The sequence below is a fragment of the Mastigoproctus giganteus genome, chromosome 2 (genome assembly GCF_048544385.1).
Source record: "Mastigoproctus giganteus isolate SK-2022 chromosome 2, ASM4854438v1, whole genome shotgun sequence".
NCBI classification, from domain to species: domain Eukaryota; kingdom Metazoa; phylum Arthropoda; class Arachnida; order Uropygi; family Thelyphonidae; genus Mastigoproctus; species Mastigoproctus giganteus.
The window spans coordinates 186,775,888-186,795,287 of NC_143576.1; the positions used below are offsets into that span (position 1 = coordinate 186,775,888).

At 37.6% G+C, this 19,400-nt stretch overlaps 1 protein-coding gene across 1 annotated transcript in view; it reads left to right on the forward strand.

Annotated features, from left to right (window-relative positions):
• The window catches only part of LOC150089839 (dihydrolipoyllysine-residue succinyltransferase component of 2-oxoglutarate dehydrogenase complex, mitochondrial), a 286,282-nt gene that overhangs the window by 136,748 nt on the left and 130,134 nt on the right, over positions 1-19,400 (forward strand). The window contains exons 8-9 of the mRNA XM_090389672.1: positions 7,372-7,655; positions 18,629-18,726. Of these exons, the coding sequence (XP_090245798.1) occupies positions 7,372-7,655; positions 18,629-18,726 (382 nt within the window). The remainder of the gene's footprint in view (positions 1-7,371; positions 7,656-18,628; positions 18,727-19,400) is intronic.

Here is a 19,400-nt window from a genome sequence, read left to right on the forward strand (position 1 = left end):
TGTATCAGAAACTGCATCATGCCAACAATCAAAGTATTACTCTGCCTTCTTCATGATGCAGCCAACCACTGCAACGCATATCAGTTTTCTCGCCAGTATTCATTGGATGCTTTTTTAAGTCGGAAACATTTTTATTTAAGGGAAATATAACATGTAATAAAAATGTGTGGTATGTTAGGTTTGGCAACTGTTATTTTGCTTTATATGTAATATTATTTTGGTAGATTTTTTTTTTTTCCTGGGGAGGGGGAAAGGGTGCAAAAGAAGGTGTTGACAAAGGTGCAGTTCCACTAAGGATTATCATCTGAGTAATGAAAAGTGTCCAATTCTCCAATGTAGAAATTTCCAAGCCTTCAACAGCACTCTCTGCCATCCCATCTGATTCCCACATGTTGTTTTCCTTTTTTTATTCTGTGCTGAATATGTTTTGCCCACTTTGCAGCTCTGACATGATTTATTCCTTTTTTGATAAGCTGTTCTGCTTCATCAACTTTGAAAGTGCAGTTTTCACTTACAACGAATCCTTTGATTTGGATCCACACATTTTCGATTGAGTTAAATCACAATGGTATGGAGGCAGATGAAGAATTTTATATCTGTGCTGAAGGGCTATGTTATCGCTATGATACGAACCATATCTGCTGTGATGTTGGAAGATAATGATTTGACCTTTAACATGTTGGAATTCCATGGAATCTGTTTTTCTGTCAGTCAGGTTTAATGTCTGAGTTTCTCGTAGATGTCGTTGGGTTATTTTCCATACAAACACATATGGTATGTAGCATTATTAAAACAGGAATGCTATTTGGCTCAGTGTTTGGTAATAGTTTTGGTTTTTTTTTTTTTTTTTTTTTAGAAGCATTAGCAACTAAGGCCATATTGCTCCGGGAATATGCGATGGTCATTCCCTGACCCTTCTGCATCCTCCGTATTTGGTGGTGATGGGCTCGAACCCCGGTCTAATCAAGAAGCGTGTGCTATGCACTGCTGCTCCTTCCCACCTGGCTACGGAGGCGTCTTTGGTAATAGTGTGTTGACAAACTAATCTTTGTAATGTGGGCCATTCATTTCTCCTTGGTAATCACCTACAAATCTTTTGGCTCAAAAAATTGTACATGTTGGAGACAAAACCTTTACAACTACTAGCATGTGTAATTATTAGCCTTGAGCCTTTCCTGAAAGAGCTTTCAAACCAGTAGATAAGCCACTAAAAAATGAAGTTCTGCTTGACAAAATTATCAGAACATGTAGAAAATGTGGTGTAACTTGTGCAGCTTGTAATTCATTTCATTAGAATAATAATGAAATGAGTAGACAGTGAGAAATTTCGGACAGGTATAAGGGACATTTATAGGGGTTGTATAAGAATTACCAAAAAGATCACATTACAGAAGTTGATACAAGATGCTTGAAAATATGATCATATGACATCAGTATGGCATATGATCCCCTCCACTGGCTAAACAGGCCTGACAGTGGTGAACCATGCTCGATATAAGGATGTCTATAAGATTCTGTGGCAACAAATCCCATTCTTTCACCTGCACATACCTTAGCTCACGAAGTGACAGGAGTTGGCAGTTGGTGTGCAATGTGACACTCAGGGGCATCCTACACATGTTCGATCAGATTTAAGTCTGGTGATTGTGCTGGCATTGGATGCCTTCAATTTCAAGATATTCCTCCACCACTTGAGCTCTGTGTGCAGTGGCATTGTCATGGGTGAAAAAAAAAATATATAAAATCTGGGCCAAGTGCACTCCTAAAATGTCGCACATAGGGTTTGAGGATCTGCTGTCAGTATCTCTGTGCAGTTACAGTACCCCTATTCTGCCCCACATGAGAACACTGCCTCCACCCTTAGTGTCCCTTTCTTTGATGTTGGAGGGATGGTACTGTATTTGTTGTCTCGATGAAATAATGTTTAGAATCTTTTTAGGCTAAAACGGGATTCATCAGAGAACAGAACTGTATCCCATTTGTCAGGGCTCCAAGTCACATGTTTATGGCACCAGTTTCGACAAGCTCTGCAGTAGTTTGGGGTTAATGGGATGCAAACTACTAGCTTCCTTGTGTAGAGCCCACTTGAATTGCGCCTTCTTAATACAGTCTGGTTGACAATGTTTTTACCTGTGGCCGCAGCAGTCTCAAGTGACAGTCGATGACAGGGCATTGTACGGTTCTGTCTTGGTGTTAGAGCCAGATATCAGCCTGTTCTAGTTGATGTAGCCCTCATGCGACCTTGGCCAGCTATCCTTGTGATAGTTTCTGTCTCCTGAAACTGCCTCCATAGTGCCGAGATGATACTGCATGATGCATTAAGCCAGCGTGCTTGCGACTGCCTTGCGAACGGCCCACCATCTCAAAGACTCATCTGAATGATGATAACTTGCCATCCTGAGTAGTGGAGATGTGGCTAACCCACTGAGCTAGCCAAATCCATGTTTTTTTAGGCATGAATAATATAATTTGCATAATGTGTGGCTCTGTAAGGTGGTAGTTCAGTTTTTGGATACTTGGAATTTGCATGCTAGGATGCCTATTATATCAAATATTCACTTTCGGCGACACTGTTCTCAATAAAATATTCGTGAAAAACATTTTTTTTCTGTTAATTTTGTCGAGCAGTATATATATCTGGCACAACGGCTGAGTTAGAGAAGTTTATCAATTTTTACTGTGAATACAGTCATTAACTATATTTAGTGGTCATCTGGGCTTGAACTACAGTCAACTCAAATGTGTGTGTGCTATAACCAGATGGTCCAGTGCACTCGTGCACTTGACCATCTGGTTATGTTGGATATTAAAAGGGAGAGGGCACATAAATTACACTACTCTACATTTTGAAAAAAATTCAATTTTTTCAGAAAAAGTGTTTCTGAACCATTTTCTAATGCTGATTTCAGAAATGAAATCAGCATTTTCGCAATTTGATTTGATTTTGTGAAAAATTAGATTTTTCACAATTTTTTATTAATTTTGGCAGAATTTGTGCACTGAAATTATAACAAAATGCTACTTACCAAAGTTTTACTTTTAAATACATTTGAAAACACTATTAAAAGGGTAGTGTGGTAAAAAGTCCATTCAACACTCACCTCTCATTTTAAAAACGGATCTATGATCTATTTTTAAAATGAGAGGTGAAAATACAAATTTTCGTTTCTTTGATTTTTGATTTTTTTGCATTCTTCTACTTTACAATCCTTCCTCAGCATCCAGCAATAGTCAACCATCATGTTGACATTTCACCTCCCCTGATAGCTCATCTCCATGTCTTTAATGCCCTAGTGAAACTTCTCGCCCTGTTCTTCACTAACACTTCTTAGATTTTCTGGGAAGTAGTCGATGTAAAAAATGTACCTTGATGCCCAGCTTTTTGAAGTTTGCCGACATATTTTCAACTATATACTTTGTAGTCTGGATCTTTTTTTGTTCCCTAAGAAGTTCTCATCAGTAGACCTGAAGCAAATCCATACCTGTTTTTCTCTTTTATTCATAGTTCCTTCAAAATCCCAGTCCCTCAGCAGTTTTCAAATTTGTGGTCAAACAAAAATACCCTATTTTAGCTTCTCTTGGGGGATTGATGGGAATTTATTACAAAGGTAATTGAAGCAGAAACCTTCCTGAGGTTCTAAAGCTTTCAAAAACTATTTCATCAAACCCAGTTTGTGCAAGGATGAAAGGTGGACAGTTTTGGGGTCTACTGGTGGTTTGTGAACTATGTTCTTTGATCCAGGCAACAAACTTCTCCTCTTTGGCCAAACTTTGACATCTCAATGCTTTTACTCCTTACCCGACTTTCCCACTCACACCAAAAGCAAGACATTTTTGTGTAGCCAGATTGCTGTTCCAGTAACATGCCTGTTACTTTGAAGTCAGCACAAGGAACCAAGGAGTTCTGCAGATTCCTTTGGTAAATTTAAATCTCTTACTAGATCATTGAGTTGATGCTGTGAAAACAGTTGAGAGCTGGACTGAATGTCCCCAGACATGTAGATTTCAGTTTTATCTTCAGAAGCTTCACTTTCAGCAGTCTGCTGCTACATTCTCCAATATAAGTGGAGGGTATGGAATTGGCAGGTTATCTCCATGCAGGACTGGTATAATATGACCCCAGGGACTCACATCTGGTGAGTATGGGCTTGGCACACCCAGGGTCCTGAGCTGGATATCATCATTCTTCTTTTTTTTTTGGTGATTCCCTTCTATTCCAACTCTCTCTCTCTCTCTCTCTCTCTCTCTCTCTCTCTCTCTCTCAGGGTAACTTGGAATTTTTTTTTTTTAGCTGGTGCAGCATAAGCCTCAGGCTTCCTTGCACTACATGGTTAGTAATCGTAATAAATGACAGATGGAGTTTTAGGATATACAATGCTCCTCTTACTCTTTGCATTGTATCCCTCTACATCAGCAGTTCTTCCCAACTGGTGGTTCACTAAAAATTCTGTAATGGCATCTGCTTAGATTTACATAGGTATATTTTTGTAAACTACAAAATATAACTAATAATAAACAATAAAATAAAATTAAATATAAAGTAAAGAATTGCGAATGAAAGAAATCGCATCTCCCACAATTCATTATGATTAGTTCATTATCATACAGTATATTGTGTTAAATGAATGTTTCCTATATTAAATTTTTTTTCATTTTCATTGTTATGTATAGGTACATAACCATTGCTGTGTACTTATGTACATAACCAAAGACCATTGTTATGTATAGGTACTTAATTATAATTTTTATTATTACACAATATCACTTATAAAAACATAGTACTGGAAATATTTTATAATAAAAATTCAGAACTATTATACGATTCCAGAGAATGAGAATATAGGCTTAGTGATTTGCGATAAAAATATTATGTTGAAAAAGATTCTCGAGTCAAAACAGGTTGGGAACCACTGCTCTTCATTAACTAAGCAAAAGTAACAGTTATCACAGGTGGTTTGTAGGCTCCTGCCAAATCGTGGGAATTGCAAATGGCATATCCTTCTTTTTACCATTTTTCTAAAATCCCAATGCTTCAACACAGCTTCGAGAGACTTTATGTGGAGCCCATTGTTTAAATAAATAAATAAATAAATTTTCAGTTTATACTCCGGCACGACAACCAAGTCAGTAGAGTTTACAATAAATCGTCAATACAAATATTTATCGTATTTAGTAATCACGGGCTTGAACCCCGGTCCAATCAAGGAACGCGTGCTATGCACTCTCGCTTATCTTGGTCACAGAGATTCACTCCAAAATAAGCAGAATACACATTTTTTACAAATTCTGTAACATCTTTTCTCTGCTTGAGGACTACATAACTTCCACAAATATAACAAAATAAGTGAGGATTGTTCAAACACTTGCATGAAGACATTTTACTCACTTTTCAGCACAAGTTTGACACAATAACCTCAAAAATAAACCGAGTTCACACTGATAAATAACACTTCGTGGAACCCTCAAGGTCAAGAAACAAATGACCGAAGGCAATGTTGTCAACATGTGTAGATTTTGTTTACAAATTCTCAGCATTTACTCCTAACTTAATACATTCAGCAGTAGAACTGATGACATCAACTTAAGCAATTTGTGAAAAAAAATGGTATGAGATATAAAAAAAAATGAATAACATTTCTGAAATTAGTGTAAAAAACTGAGTTAAAAACAGCTATTAGTTTACAAACATCGAAAACCATGCAGAGTTGTTTTATCATTCAAAAGTTTGCAATACATAGTAAAGGGTTCTTTTGCCACACTTTTAAAACTTCAATTTTTTGACTCCAAGTGGAACAATATAATAACCCCTATAACACTATAAAACTCTAATGCTCCCATAGAAATTCATAAATTCACCATAAGCTTTTTCTTTCACTGTAAACCAATACATTTTAGGCATAGATGGACTTTGAAAAAATTTGTATTGAAATTTTTGTCAAAACTATTTCATTTAAACAAAAAAGAAAAAAAACTATTAATGAGGGAAGCCGGCCACACCTAGAAATATTTTCATTATAGTGAAAATTTTGTTAAAATGGTAAACGTAATGAGATTTTACTGTATTTTGCGCTAATTTGTTTCTTTTGCCATGTTCAATTCTGTAGGCACTCTATAAATTAAATTAGATTAGCAACAAGAGTCAGGGATGCAAAAGGATATCTCACCAAGAAAGTTCTACTAATTGCAGCTTCTGGAAAGTAGGCACCTGCAAAGAGATCTGACTTGAACAGTTTAAGGCATTAAATAAATTGAATAAATGCTGATAGCATCCTTACTCTTTTTCAGATGACATAAATAAGGGAGGGGAGGACATAAATTGAAGGATCATTGCAGTATAGATTGCATGAAAATTTGCTTTTAGTCACAAAGAGAGAGAGAGAGTGATTGTTAAAATACACTAAAAACAATATTATATTCTTTTTTTCTTCATTTGGAAATGGTAGAAAAGATAGTGGTGAAAGGACGTTGAAGGAGATGAAAAGAAATGTAAGTAGGAAATATGCAGATTTAGAAACTTAACTGATTTGCTATTGATTTTTTTTTTTTTTTTTTTTTGCCATGAGGGATGGATAATACTCTATTTAATATTAGCAAAGTGAATGGAAGGAAGCAAAGCACCAGTCATAGAAAATGGGGAAAAAAGATATTAAATGTAACCCATTTCTTTTATCTATTTCATCCACGTATTTCACTCATTTTCTGTTCAAATTTGCATTAATTCACCGCTTATACCAAATTAAGCGGGAGTTTCTTTCAACAACTAATTAAACTTTGACTAAAAGCAAAGTTTTGCACAATTTAGTTGCACATTTGCTTCTGGAATATCACTTTGGAGTCATACACCTCTTCTAGCTGATAAACATTTTTGATAGATTGCGTGCCTTTTTGCATAAAAGTGTGCAGCTCCACATTTGATCATTTCTATAAGTAGCCTGTTATGTTTGACTGTATTACACTACATATGCGGAAGGGTCTATACATACAACCTAAAATGTTTTGTCAAGTTAGAATTAAGTTGTGCCTTCACTCTTCATCAGGTATCACCATGTATAACATGCTGCTGTTAATTACGTCTATTGTTATACTTTTTGGAGCAACCTTTTATTACTGAATATGCAAGATTAACAATATGCCATTATTATTCTATTTAAAAATTTTTAGTGCTTAGTATTTGAGTTTTTTATGCACTCTCTTTTTACTTGAAATTTTTTTGTTCTATTGGTTTGTGTAATTTTCTTAATTTATACATGGATTGTATTATTTTTATTTTGTGAATTTTTGCAGTAAATTTATTTTATCTACATCAAGATTATCAAAATAAGATAAAGGCAATCACCTGGTTTGATATAATTTACTGTTAATTTTTATTAGGAGATGCACCTCCTCCAAAAGCAGCAGATCATGCAGTTTCTGCTAAAGAAGAGGCACCTGTGATTTCACCAACAACAGCAGCAGCAGCAGTGCCATCACCTCCTCAGCCATTACCTCTGAGTGCAGAAATATCAGGTCCTGTACCTACAAGTGTTCCTCCTCCTCCACCACCGATGAAACCACAACAACCTATTTCATCAGTACCGACCTCAGCCATCAAACCTACTCCCTTACCACCTACTAGTTCTGCCACAGCAATTACTGGTTCAAGGACAGAACAGAGGGTTATTATTTAATTTAATTTTCTTCTTTTTAAATTATTATAGTATATTAGGCTTCTCACCCTCCCAGCAGTTAGAATACCATAATACAATGCTGCATTTTGTCCATTATTTATTGTACAGCCAAACCTAACAAATTCAGCAACCTCAGGACATGATCCTTGCTGGACCTTGGAACTCTCTAGATTTCAGGTGGTCATATTTTTATCATGTGAAAAGCAAAAAATACTGCATTTCTATACTGCAGTTTACATATCATTGTATAAATGTAGTTTTTTTTTTTTTTTTCGAAAGAAAGGTAAGGTAGGATAAGGTAACACACAACAGTATTAAAAATAATTTTCCCTTCCAAAATATACCATACTGTGTATGGTATATTTTGAAAGAGAACTTGCAAAGTGTCACAGCCTTTTCTGCAATAGATAACTTGTGTATTCATTTCAAATGTTCACATTCCTTTGTATCAGTTAATTTTCTTTAAGGTAGTATATGGACAAATACAAACAGATGAAACTTACTATTTTGATTACAAATGACATATTCTGAAAATTTTATGACCTAACAAATCTCTTGATGATGTTGGAGCATGGTAAATACTTTTATGGTTTTCAGGTGAAACTCCACCCTGCATAAACAGATGTAAGGCTCTGTTTTGGTTAATTGGCAATCTGAGAAATCAATTTCAAATGATAGCATTCTTCTTCTTCTTCTTGCTCAGACTACCACATGAGGGTGCATGAATTCAAATTGAGGAAGGATGGTTGTAGGATAAATGTGCAGAAGTTTGCATTCAGCCAGTGGGTGGTTGATTGTTGAAACAATCTTTTGTACACATGCATTCGAATGACCACGAATCAGATATGAGAAATGGACGACGAATGTTAATAGAATGTTCTCATATCTGATTCGTGGTCATTCGAATGCATGCGTACCAAAGACTAATCTCCTATTTATAAGGTTCCTAACATACACATGTTTTGTTAGTTTCATTCACCCTGTGAACATGACACTAGTCGAAAAGTTGTAGTCCGCTTAAGGGAGGAATTCTTTAATTTCATTGTTTTATTGCATTTTAATAGTATTTTATTCGTATTACAGTAAGGAATTTTTTTAATTTCATTATTTTATCATACTTTTATCTCATTTTAATAGTATTTTATTCGTATTCCAAATTTGCGTTTACGACAAAATTTCTTCCATCACTAGAGGTTGCATGGGGAGTTTAATATTTCTGGGATTGGGTTGTGGTTCACCACTGTGATTCTGGAGTGTTGGACTCTCCATGTGTCAATAGTGAGGAATACATTGAGTTTTAAATTATGTAATTTTGTTTCAACGTATCATTTCGTAATTTATTCGCATAAGGAGATTTGGTAAAGAAGAAATCCTACTGACTGAATAAAAGGTAACTCCCTGTTTATTTCTAAAATACTAGCATTAGTAGAGGCATTTGATGCAAGAAAGCAAGCTTATGCAGCATCAGCCAAAAAAAAAAAAAAAAAAAAAAAAAACACTTCCACTTCACCCCTCTGTTCGTTCAAAATACCTGTCCAACTGAGCCTTAAACTTATTTAGGCTATCAACTTCCACGACAAGGGATGGAAGTCTGTTCCACCAACCAACCACCCACTGGCTAAAGGCAAATTTCTGCACGTCTTTCCTCAATTTGAATTTATGCCCTCTCAGGTGATTATTCTGAGCGAGAGGAAGAATCCCATCAGCATTGAGCATGCTCAAACCATTCAAGGCCTTATACACCTCTATCAGATCACCTCGCTGGTGCCTAGTCTCCAGACACTGTAATTTGCAAAACTTAAGCCTTTCTTCGTAAGAGCACCCCTTTGTTCCATTCACTAATCTTGTTGCCCTTCTCTGTACTCATTCCAGCAGCTCTACATCCTTCTTGAAATGAGGCTTCCAGACCTGTATACAGTACTCCAGGTGTGGCCTGACCATTGCCTTATACAAGGGAATAATCACCTCCTTATCCCTGCTAGAAAAATTCCTATATATCATTGACAATACACCATGAGCTACTCTTGCAGCCCATCTGCACTGCTCAGAGAACTTCATATCTGCCTGCACAACCACCCCCAGGTCCCTTTCATTCTCTACCACTGTCAGTGTAGTACCACAGAGTTGATACGTTGCTCTGGGGTTGCTGTTTCCCATGTGTAGTACTTTACATTTGTCAATGTTAAACTTCAAAACTAATAGAATGTAGAAAAAATTGAGCATATGTAAGTTCTCATTTATGTAGTATAATATATTTAGGGAAGACAGAAGGGGTGGAGGGGTCATGCTCCTTATCAAAATTACAGTCTGAGTGTGAAAAGAGCTTTTGCTGAGTCTGAAGTTAAGTTTGCCAACATAGAATCTGTGTGGTGTGAGTTAGTTGGAAGCAAAGGTATAATTAGAGGGAGTAATCTACAGACTGGAAGATTGTGAAGAATATGATGAGAGTCTCTACATGCAGATGGAATGGGCAAGCAAGCAAGCACAAATGTCTTATTATAGGTGAACTTCTAAATTGCATAGGAGGGGAAGTCGTCATGGGGAAATTTTTTTTTTTTTTTTTAAATAAACTAGATGACTATTATTTGTACCAGCATGTTAGAGAAAGTACTAGGGGTGAGAATATTCTTGACCTCATCATTACTAACAAATCAGATGACATTGCAGGGCTTTAGTACAGGAACCTTTAGTACAGGAAACATAACCAGAAGTGATTATGCAGTTGTCAGTTGGAAGGTGAAGAAAGATGTTACAGTAGTTAAATGTAAAAGCACAAGTTTTAACTTCAGAAGGTTAAGTTAGGTTTGTAATCGGTTTTTTTCTGATGAAAGACCCTTTATGCCAAGAAGAGGCTGCATGAGTGAGACTGAGCCATATGACTGCTAGCTGCAAGTCTGCAATATGACTGCAAGTCTTTTATATGACATCTATTAATTGGGCAGATTGCCAAGTGATGGCAAATACACTTGAATTATGGAATACCTTTAAAGCAAAAATCTCACAGAAGCCATGAATGCATACATACCATTAAGAAAATATTGCAGGACAAGATGCCAAAATGTATAACTCTGGAGCTGGTCGGTCATATATAGCAGAAAAAGATAGCATAGGATAGTTACAGAGTGATGAAAAGTACTGAAGCCTATAATGGGTACAAACTGATCTGTAATAGCACTATAAATTAGGTTAGGGAGGCCAAGGTTGCATATGAGAAAGCATTGGCTAAGAGAAAAAATAATGGGAACAAGAAATTTTTCGTGATACAACGAAGAAGAAAGCTAATCAAATCAGACCCTTGTGCACCGGGCGTGGGAAAGTCTTAGATAACCCAGCCGATGTTGCGGATGAATTGAATAGGTACTTTGCATCGGTTTTTACTGAAGGGAGTTCCACAAGGATCAGTTTTAAGTGTTACGCTTTTTGCTATCAAAGTTAACTCTATAACTGAACAACTTCCTCTAACCGTAAACAGTGCCCTCTTTGTAGATGACGTTAGCATATGTTTTGCAATCATGCAATATGAGGGTCATTGAAAGACAATTGCAGCATGCCATTGACCATGTCAACTCTTGGGCAGTGACTAATGGTTTAGGTTCTCGCCACAGAAGACTGTCTGCGTACACTTTTGTCACAAACGGAACCTTCACCTTGAATCAGAACTTAAACTCGGAAAAGAGATCATTCCAGTAGCACCCAAGACAAATTTCTTGGGGCACATTTTCAACAAGAAGTTGACATTTTTACCCTATATCCGTCAACTGCGCACAAAGTGCACGAGAGGATTAAACCTTCTACGTGCTATCTCCTCCAATAAATGGGGAGCAGACCGATCCACTTTACTCAGCCTCTATTGTGTGCTTGTCCGTTCTAAACTAGACTATGGATCCCAAGTGTATGCATCGGCTAGAAACAGCGTACTTAGGTGGGTGGACCCAGTTCACCACCAAGCCATCTGTATTGTTACTGGAGCATTTAGAACATCCCCCTGTCCAGAGTTCATATGTTGAAGCAACTGAAGCACCACTGTCATTCCGACGAAAGCAGTTGTCTTTAAAATATACCTTTAAATTAAAATCCCTGCCAGACAACCCTACATGGACATCCATTTGCAAGCCACGATGGGAAAACCTATATAACATTCATCAGACTGCCAACCGGCCTTTTGGTATCCGTGTCCAAGAGCTGCTCAGAGAGCTCGAAATCATGGTAGACAATGTTACCCAGTCACCAAGGCAACCACTTCCACCCTGGCATGCTCGCTTACCATCATGTGACTTCTCCCTTAAAAATTGGGGTAAGTCCATAACTCCATCTTCTGTCTACCACCAACTCTACGTTGCCCACCGGGCCGAATATTCCGACTTCTTGCCTGCCTTCACTGATGGCTCAAAGTCGAAGTTGTCTGTTGGATCTGCTGTTATCTTTCCAGACAGTACTGGGAAGATTCCCCACGAATGCATCATATATACAGCTGAGTTGTATGCTATAGAGCTAGCCTTGGATCACATTACAACCTGTAAGCACCAAAGATGTATGGTGTACACTGACTCTTTAAGTACACGGCAGGCTTTATCGGGTATGAAGTATAATCCTCATCCATTTGTGACCCGGATTCAGCAGACGCTACATTCCCTGTTTGAGTGTTCATTCGACATCCGTTTCTGCTGGATCCCAAGCCGCATTGGGATCAGGGGTAATGAACTGGCAGATGCCACGGCCAGATTGCCAGAACCTCCATAGCACTCTTTGCCTGTTAGTCCCCTATACAGACTATGGGCAGCTAATAAATGCTAAATTACTCTCCCAGTGGCATCAATCTTGGCATCAGCAAGTCACAAACAAGCTCTATCAGATAAAGCCTGTAATCAGACACTGGCAGTCTAGTCTGCGCAGGAATCGCAAAGAGGAAGTTGTTCTAGCTCGCTTCCGCATAGGACACAGTCATCTTACATATGCATTTCTGCTGAGGGCAGATGATTGTCCTATGTGTGAGAACTGTGACACCATTTTAAGTATTTGTCATATTTTAACCGAGTGTCCACGTTTTAGACACAAACGTGATTTTTATTTTACTGCTTTCAGTCATCTGGCTGAGCCTTATACACTCAGTCAGATTTTATCCGACAATGACCATGTGTCTGCTGTTTTTAGCTATTTAAAATCAGTAAACGTTTTTACTTGTATTTAAAATTTACCTTTTATTGTTATTTCTTTGTTGATATATGTTTTACTTTTATACTTTTTATATCTGTTATTATATCTCAACATGGTGGCCTAACTAATTAGGTCACCAAATGTTTAATTTTTTATATGTGACCTGGTTTTGGCACATTATAGCCTTAGTTGCTAATGCGCCAATAAAAATCCAAATCAAATCAAACTGATGAAAGACCCTTGATGCCGAGAAGAGGCTGTGTGAGTGAGACAGCCATATGAAATTAGTGATTTCATAATTACAGATGACTGTTTATTAGAAAGACTTTTGAGAACAAAAGCAAATAAGGCTCCCGGAGTTGATTGCGTGTACCTGGTAGTTTTGAGAGAGACTGCCAGGGAGTGTATTGAACCACTGAGGTTAATTATGAGGGCATCTTTGGATTTTGGTGTGATTCCTTTGGATTAGAGAAGTGTAAATGTATTGCCAATACATAAAGATAGTTCTCAGAGTGAAGTTGGTACATACAGACTGATTAGTCAGACTTAAGTGGTAGGGAAAATCTTAGAGACAATGTTTAAGAGTGCAATCCAGACATTTAGATATATATGACATTCTGAAGGACACACAACATGGTTTTGTTAAGGGAAAATCATGTTTAACTAACTTAGTAGGCTATTTTGACACAGTTACTCATTAGCTGGATGTACGGAACAATTTCGACATAGTTTATTTGGATTTTAGCAAAGCACTTGACTCATTCTGTCATGAGAGTTTACTGTAATAAGCTGGAACAGGTTGGGATTACTGGAATGATTCTAAGATGGATTGTTGAGTGGCTGCAGGGTAGAAAGCAGAGGGTTATGATTAATGGATATCCTTCAGATTGGTGTCATGTCATGGCAGGCTCCCCGAGCATTGGTTCTAGGACCATTGTTGCTTCTCATTTTCATAAATGAAATTGATGAAGGGATAAAAGGTGTGATGTCAAAATTTGCAGATGACGTAAAGATTGGCAGAGTCATTTAATGTTCAGTGCCAAGCAATGCTCCTCCAGGATGACTTGAATAGACTTAAAAGATGGTCAGAGAAGTGGCAGCTATGTTTTAATGCAGCTAAATGCAAAGTCTTACACTTGGGGAATAGCAACCCGTAAATAAATTATTCACTTGTTGGGGGTTGAATTAAAAACAGTAGCAGAAGAAAGTGATCTGGGAGTTATGATACGAGCAGATGTGAAGTTTTCTGAAAAGTGTAAACAGGCAGCCAGGAAAGCCCATGGTATTCTATCAGTTATTTATTTTACATTATCATCTAGAGATAGGGAGGTCATAATCCCACTGTATAAGGCAATTGTAAGACCACTTTGGGATACTACTGTGTTCAAAATGGAGATTTCGTCTGAAAAAAGACAATCGGATTCTTGAAATGATCCAAAGAGAGGCAACTCAAATGCCGAGATTGGCTAAAGGAAAGACTCTGTATATATGGGCTACATATATGTAGAACTAGGCAACCAGGCACCTCAGAAATTACCTTATTGAGGTTTATAAGGCCTTGAGTGGGATTAGTAAAATGAATGAAGGTGGGATTTTCACTGTTGTAAAGAATTCCAGAACTAGTGACCAAAAATTCACATTACAGGGGTTGAGGTTTATACATTGGTGTGCAAAGCTTAAGGACCAACAATATTTCTAAAGGTTGCAACCACAAAATCAAACGAAATAGCCTGTGGCGATTTGCATAACTGTGGTCATTCAGTAGAAAGCTGGTGCACATGCAAAAATTTGAATCATGATGAGAGGGCTCACATAAACAGATAAAAGCAACAGTTCAGCAGTTATGTGCAAATTACTGAATGGTGAGCACGATTGTTATAGACGTTCGATTGGTTTCATACAGTGCTACAGACACTGAAATGGCCAGTAGACAACATCTGGATGACTTTACCTGGGGTCGAATAATTGGGAAGGTCGAAGCGTGAGGAGTGTGGCTGCAGAGTTCGGTATTGCCTCTAGCATCATCTGACGTGCGTGGTCGGCCTTCGGAACGACAGGTACAGCTGTTCGAAGGACCAGTGGTGGTTGTCCATGAAAAGCAACGCCCAATGATAACTGCTATATACTCCTACAGGCCAAGAGGGACCAACACGAGACAGTGGGATCCATTGCAAACAAGCTGCACAGGATGCAGGATATCACGGTTTACTGTGGCCAGGTGATTCGACAAAGGTGATCTGTTTGTCCGGCAGCCAGTATGCTGTGTCCCTTTAACACCTGCCTATCGGAGACTCCGTTTACAGTGGTGCATTGAACACAAGGACTGGACAGCAGCGCAGTGGGGTAAAGTACTCTTTACTGATGAGAATAGATTCAGTTCTCAGCAGTGATTCTGGATGTCAGCTAATCTGGCGAGAGGTTGGCACACAGCATCACTCTGCAAACATCACTGAAAGGGATTGATATGGCGATTGAAGTGTGTTCTCATCTGGGGAGGTGTTATCTTGGATGGACGTACACAACTCCAGATACTGGAAGGTGGTACTGTAACTGGTGCACACTACTGTACTGAGGTAATCTTTCCCCATGTGCATCTTTTCCTAGGTGCCATTTGCCCCAAGTTTGTGTTTATGGATGATAACGCCACACATCAGCTGTTGATATGCTTTTGGAAAGTGAGGACATAATTCGCATGGATTGGCCTGCCCGTTCCACTGATCTAAATCCCATCGAACACATGTGGGATGCTCCGTGGAGATGCCTAGCGGCACGTTCACACCCGCAAGAAAATGTTCACCAGTTGAAGGTGGCGCTGACAGAGGAATGGACGATGTTACCACAAGAACTTATCAACAACATTGTTCTAAGTATGGACAGGCAGTGCAAAGCCTGAATCGACATTAGTGGTGGCTATATCTCCTACCGAGGACCACCTCTTCCCTTAGTTCCATCTTTGGCAGTGATGCATCTGTATCTTGGCAGCCAATGCTATGTTTCTATTTTTGAATAAAGTCCCTCTGTACCATTTTGTTTCCGTTGTTTCCTTCATTTCTGTACCTCACGAGGTTCCTTTGGTATGCTTTTCCTATATCCAGGCCACTCCTATGAGAAGCTACAGGTGAAAACCTGACTGGTCCTTAAGTTTTGCACACCAGTGTATTAGATTGTAGGAAGTTTTCTTTTAGCCAATGAGTTTGTTGATTGCTGGAACAAGTTGTTGCTGCAGATAGTTGAGGCTGGCAGTTTGAATTGATTCAGCAGTCAACTGGATAGTTACTTATATTATTCCCTTGTATAAGGCAATGGTCAGGCCACACCTTGAGTACTGTATACAGGTCTGGAGGCCTCATCTCAAGTAGGATGTAGAGCTGCTGGAACGAGCACAGAGAAGGGCAACAAGATTAGTGAATGGAACAAAGGGTTGCTCTTACGAAGAAAGGCTTAAGTTTTGCAAATTACAGTGTCTGGAGACTAGGCACCAGCGAGGTGATCTGATAGAGGTGTATAAGGCCTTGAATGGTTTGAGCATGCTCAATGCTGATGGGATTCTTCCTCTCGCTCAGAATAATCACCTGAGAGGGCATAAATTCAAATTGAGGAAAGACAGATGTAGGATAGATGTGCGGAAATTTGCCTTTAGCCAGCGGGTAGTTGGTGGAACAGACTTCCATCCCTTGTTGTGGAAGTTGGTAGCCTAAATAAATTTAAGGCTCAGCTGTACAAGTATTTCAAATGAACGGAGGGGTGAAATGGGAGTTTTTTTTTTTTTTTTGGCTGATGCTGCATAAGCTTGCTTTCTTGCATCATATGCCCCTGCTAATGCTAAAGAGAAGGAAAGCATATAATTTGTATGACTGGGTGTGTTTTTTTTTTTTTTTTTTGGTTTTTTTTTGCCAGTGCAACAAAAGCTTGTGGCTATTACTATTACCAAGGACATGTAAAGGTTGCAAATAAAGCAGTGATTTAAACATAGCAATAACAGTCTATCTGAAGGCAGCAAATGTTAACAAATCAATTTGAAAATAAAATTCCAGTTATTTAGGACATTATTATTACAGACACTATATTATTCCACTAATTTAAGATGCTGTTTTATTTTACGGAAAATAACAGTTCATTCACAACGACTTTTGTAGAGGAGTATAGTAGATGTATCAGTATTTTCCAGTTACACTGGGATGTATTAATCTTTTCATGTTTATATGAAATGCAAATCTCATGCCTTCAAAAATACATACTTTTAAAAGAGAATTTATTTTAAGAAATGAGGGAAAAAAAATTATGGTTTTATATTCCACTGACCTTGTGTAATGTTGAATTTCTTTCTTTTGTAGTTTCTAAATCTTTCCATTTATTAATTTAGGAAGGGGAAAAGCAAGATTCTCTTCTGTGTAAAATGGATATTGTTTGTTGTGGTTCCATTAAAATATCTGAAAACAGCAACAGTTATATATGTTTCAGTATTACCATGCAAAAGATAAAGACAATGGATAAAGGGGTGGCTGTGTGGGAGAAAACAGAGTGGTAAACAATGGACACTGCTCTTCGTGGACTGATGTTATTATTGGAATCCTACAGTGGTGTTGGGTCGATAGTTGTTTTGTATATTTATCAATGATATTGAAGAAGGTATATCAGGTTTAATGTCCAAGTTTGCAGATGATACAAAGGTTAGCAAGATGGTTAATAATAGTAATGACACTATGCTACTGCAACGGGCTATAGAAAAGTTGGGCAGATGGGCTGAGAAGTGGCAACTGAAGTTTAATATTGACAAATGCAAATTACTACATATGGGTAGCAGCAACCCCAGAGAAACGTAAAAAAAAAAAAAAAAAATTTTTTTTTTTACTGCACTCAGGGTAGTGGAGAATTAAAAAGACCTGGGGATAATTGTGCAGTCAGATAAGAAGTTTTCTGACCAGTGCAGACAGGCTGCCAGAGCAGGTCATGTGGTCTTGTCAATGATATTCAGGCATTTTGCTAAAAGGGATAAGGTGATTATCCCTTTGCATAAGGCAATGGTCAGGCCACACCTTGAGTACTGCGTGTAGGTCTGGGGCCTCATTTTAGGAAGGATGTAGAGTTGCTAGAATGCATATAGACAAGAGCAAGATTGGTGAGGGTAGCAAAGGGGTCCTTGCTCTTACCAAGAAAGGCTTAAGCTCTGCAAATTGCAGTGTCTGGAGACTAAGCATCTGCGAGATGATCTGATTGATGTGTATAAGGCTTTGAATGGTTTGAGCAGACTCAGTGCTGATGGGATTCTTCCTCTTGCTCAGATTACAAACTTGAGGGGGGCGTAAATTCAAATTGAGGAAAGACAGTTGTAAAATATATGTGTGGAAATTTCCCTTTAGCCAGCGGGTAGTTGATTGCTGGAACAAACTTCCTGTCATTGTGGAAGTTGATAGCTTAAATAAATTCAAGGAAGAACTGGACAAACTTTTGGTGCAAATGGATGGGTGAAATAGGGAGGTTTTCCCCCCCTTTGGCTGATGCTGTATACACTTTCTTTCTTGCACCATATGCCTCTGCTAATGTTAATAAGCATAAAAACATGCAGAATTTTTTTTAGTCTGAGTTTTATAATGTGTGTGCACATTTCAGAAGATATATGGTCCATTGTCAGTCTTTCTTACCCAATCTTAGAGTATTTTTTCATATTTTAATGCAGACCTTCAGACTTGAAATCATCCTTGACATTTTTTAGCTCTGCTGATATAAATTTATGTAATGATAATGTAATTAATTTAATTAGTGATTCTTCAAGTGATTAAAGCTTATTTATTTTTACTTTTTTTTAGGTGAAAATGAATCGTATGAGGCAGCGCATTTCACAGCGCTTAAAGGAAGCACAAAATACTTATGCAATGCTTACAACTTTTAATGAAATAGATATGACGTGAGTACTGCATGTATTATTATTATTTTTTTTATTTAGTTTTTATTAATTAATTTGTGGTTGCATGAAGATTAATTTGACCCCTCCTCTTTCCTTTTGTTGCTTGCACTTTCATTTGGGAAATATTCCATTTGTGCAGAAGAATGTTTAAATATTTACAAAATCATCAGTTTGTGAGGATCAAAATGACCTTAAAAATTGGCAATATCTTGTATATCTTTTTTATTATGTGATATATATATATATATATATATATATATATTTATAAACTGTTTCCTAAAAGACTAAAATTACTCTTTAAAGGATTGTTTATTCCTAGTGACCGGTTGATATTGAATGACATTAACTCAAAATGCATTGTATATTTTGAAGAATGGTTCAAAGAAAGCAATTTGCACGTGTGTAAATGTGAATCTTTAACTTTTGTAATTTTAGGACTACCTGTGTATGATTTCTCGTGACCTCAGCAGTTAAAAAGTTTTGTTTGTTTGTTTTAATACTTGGTACTTAAAACAAGTTATGTTCAGCCTCTGATTCCTGAATTTTTTGTTTTGCTTACTGTACTTTACATACTGTTTTTGAAGGCTGGCATGATCAATTTCTTAAAAGATATAGTGAATTTCATTTCTGTTGGTTAGCTGATATTTTCTTGGACGAAGTGATTTTCAAATTTC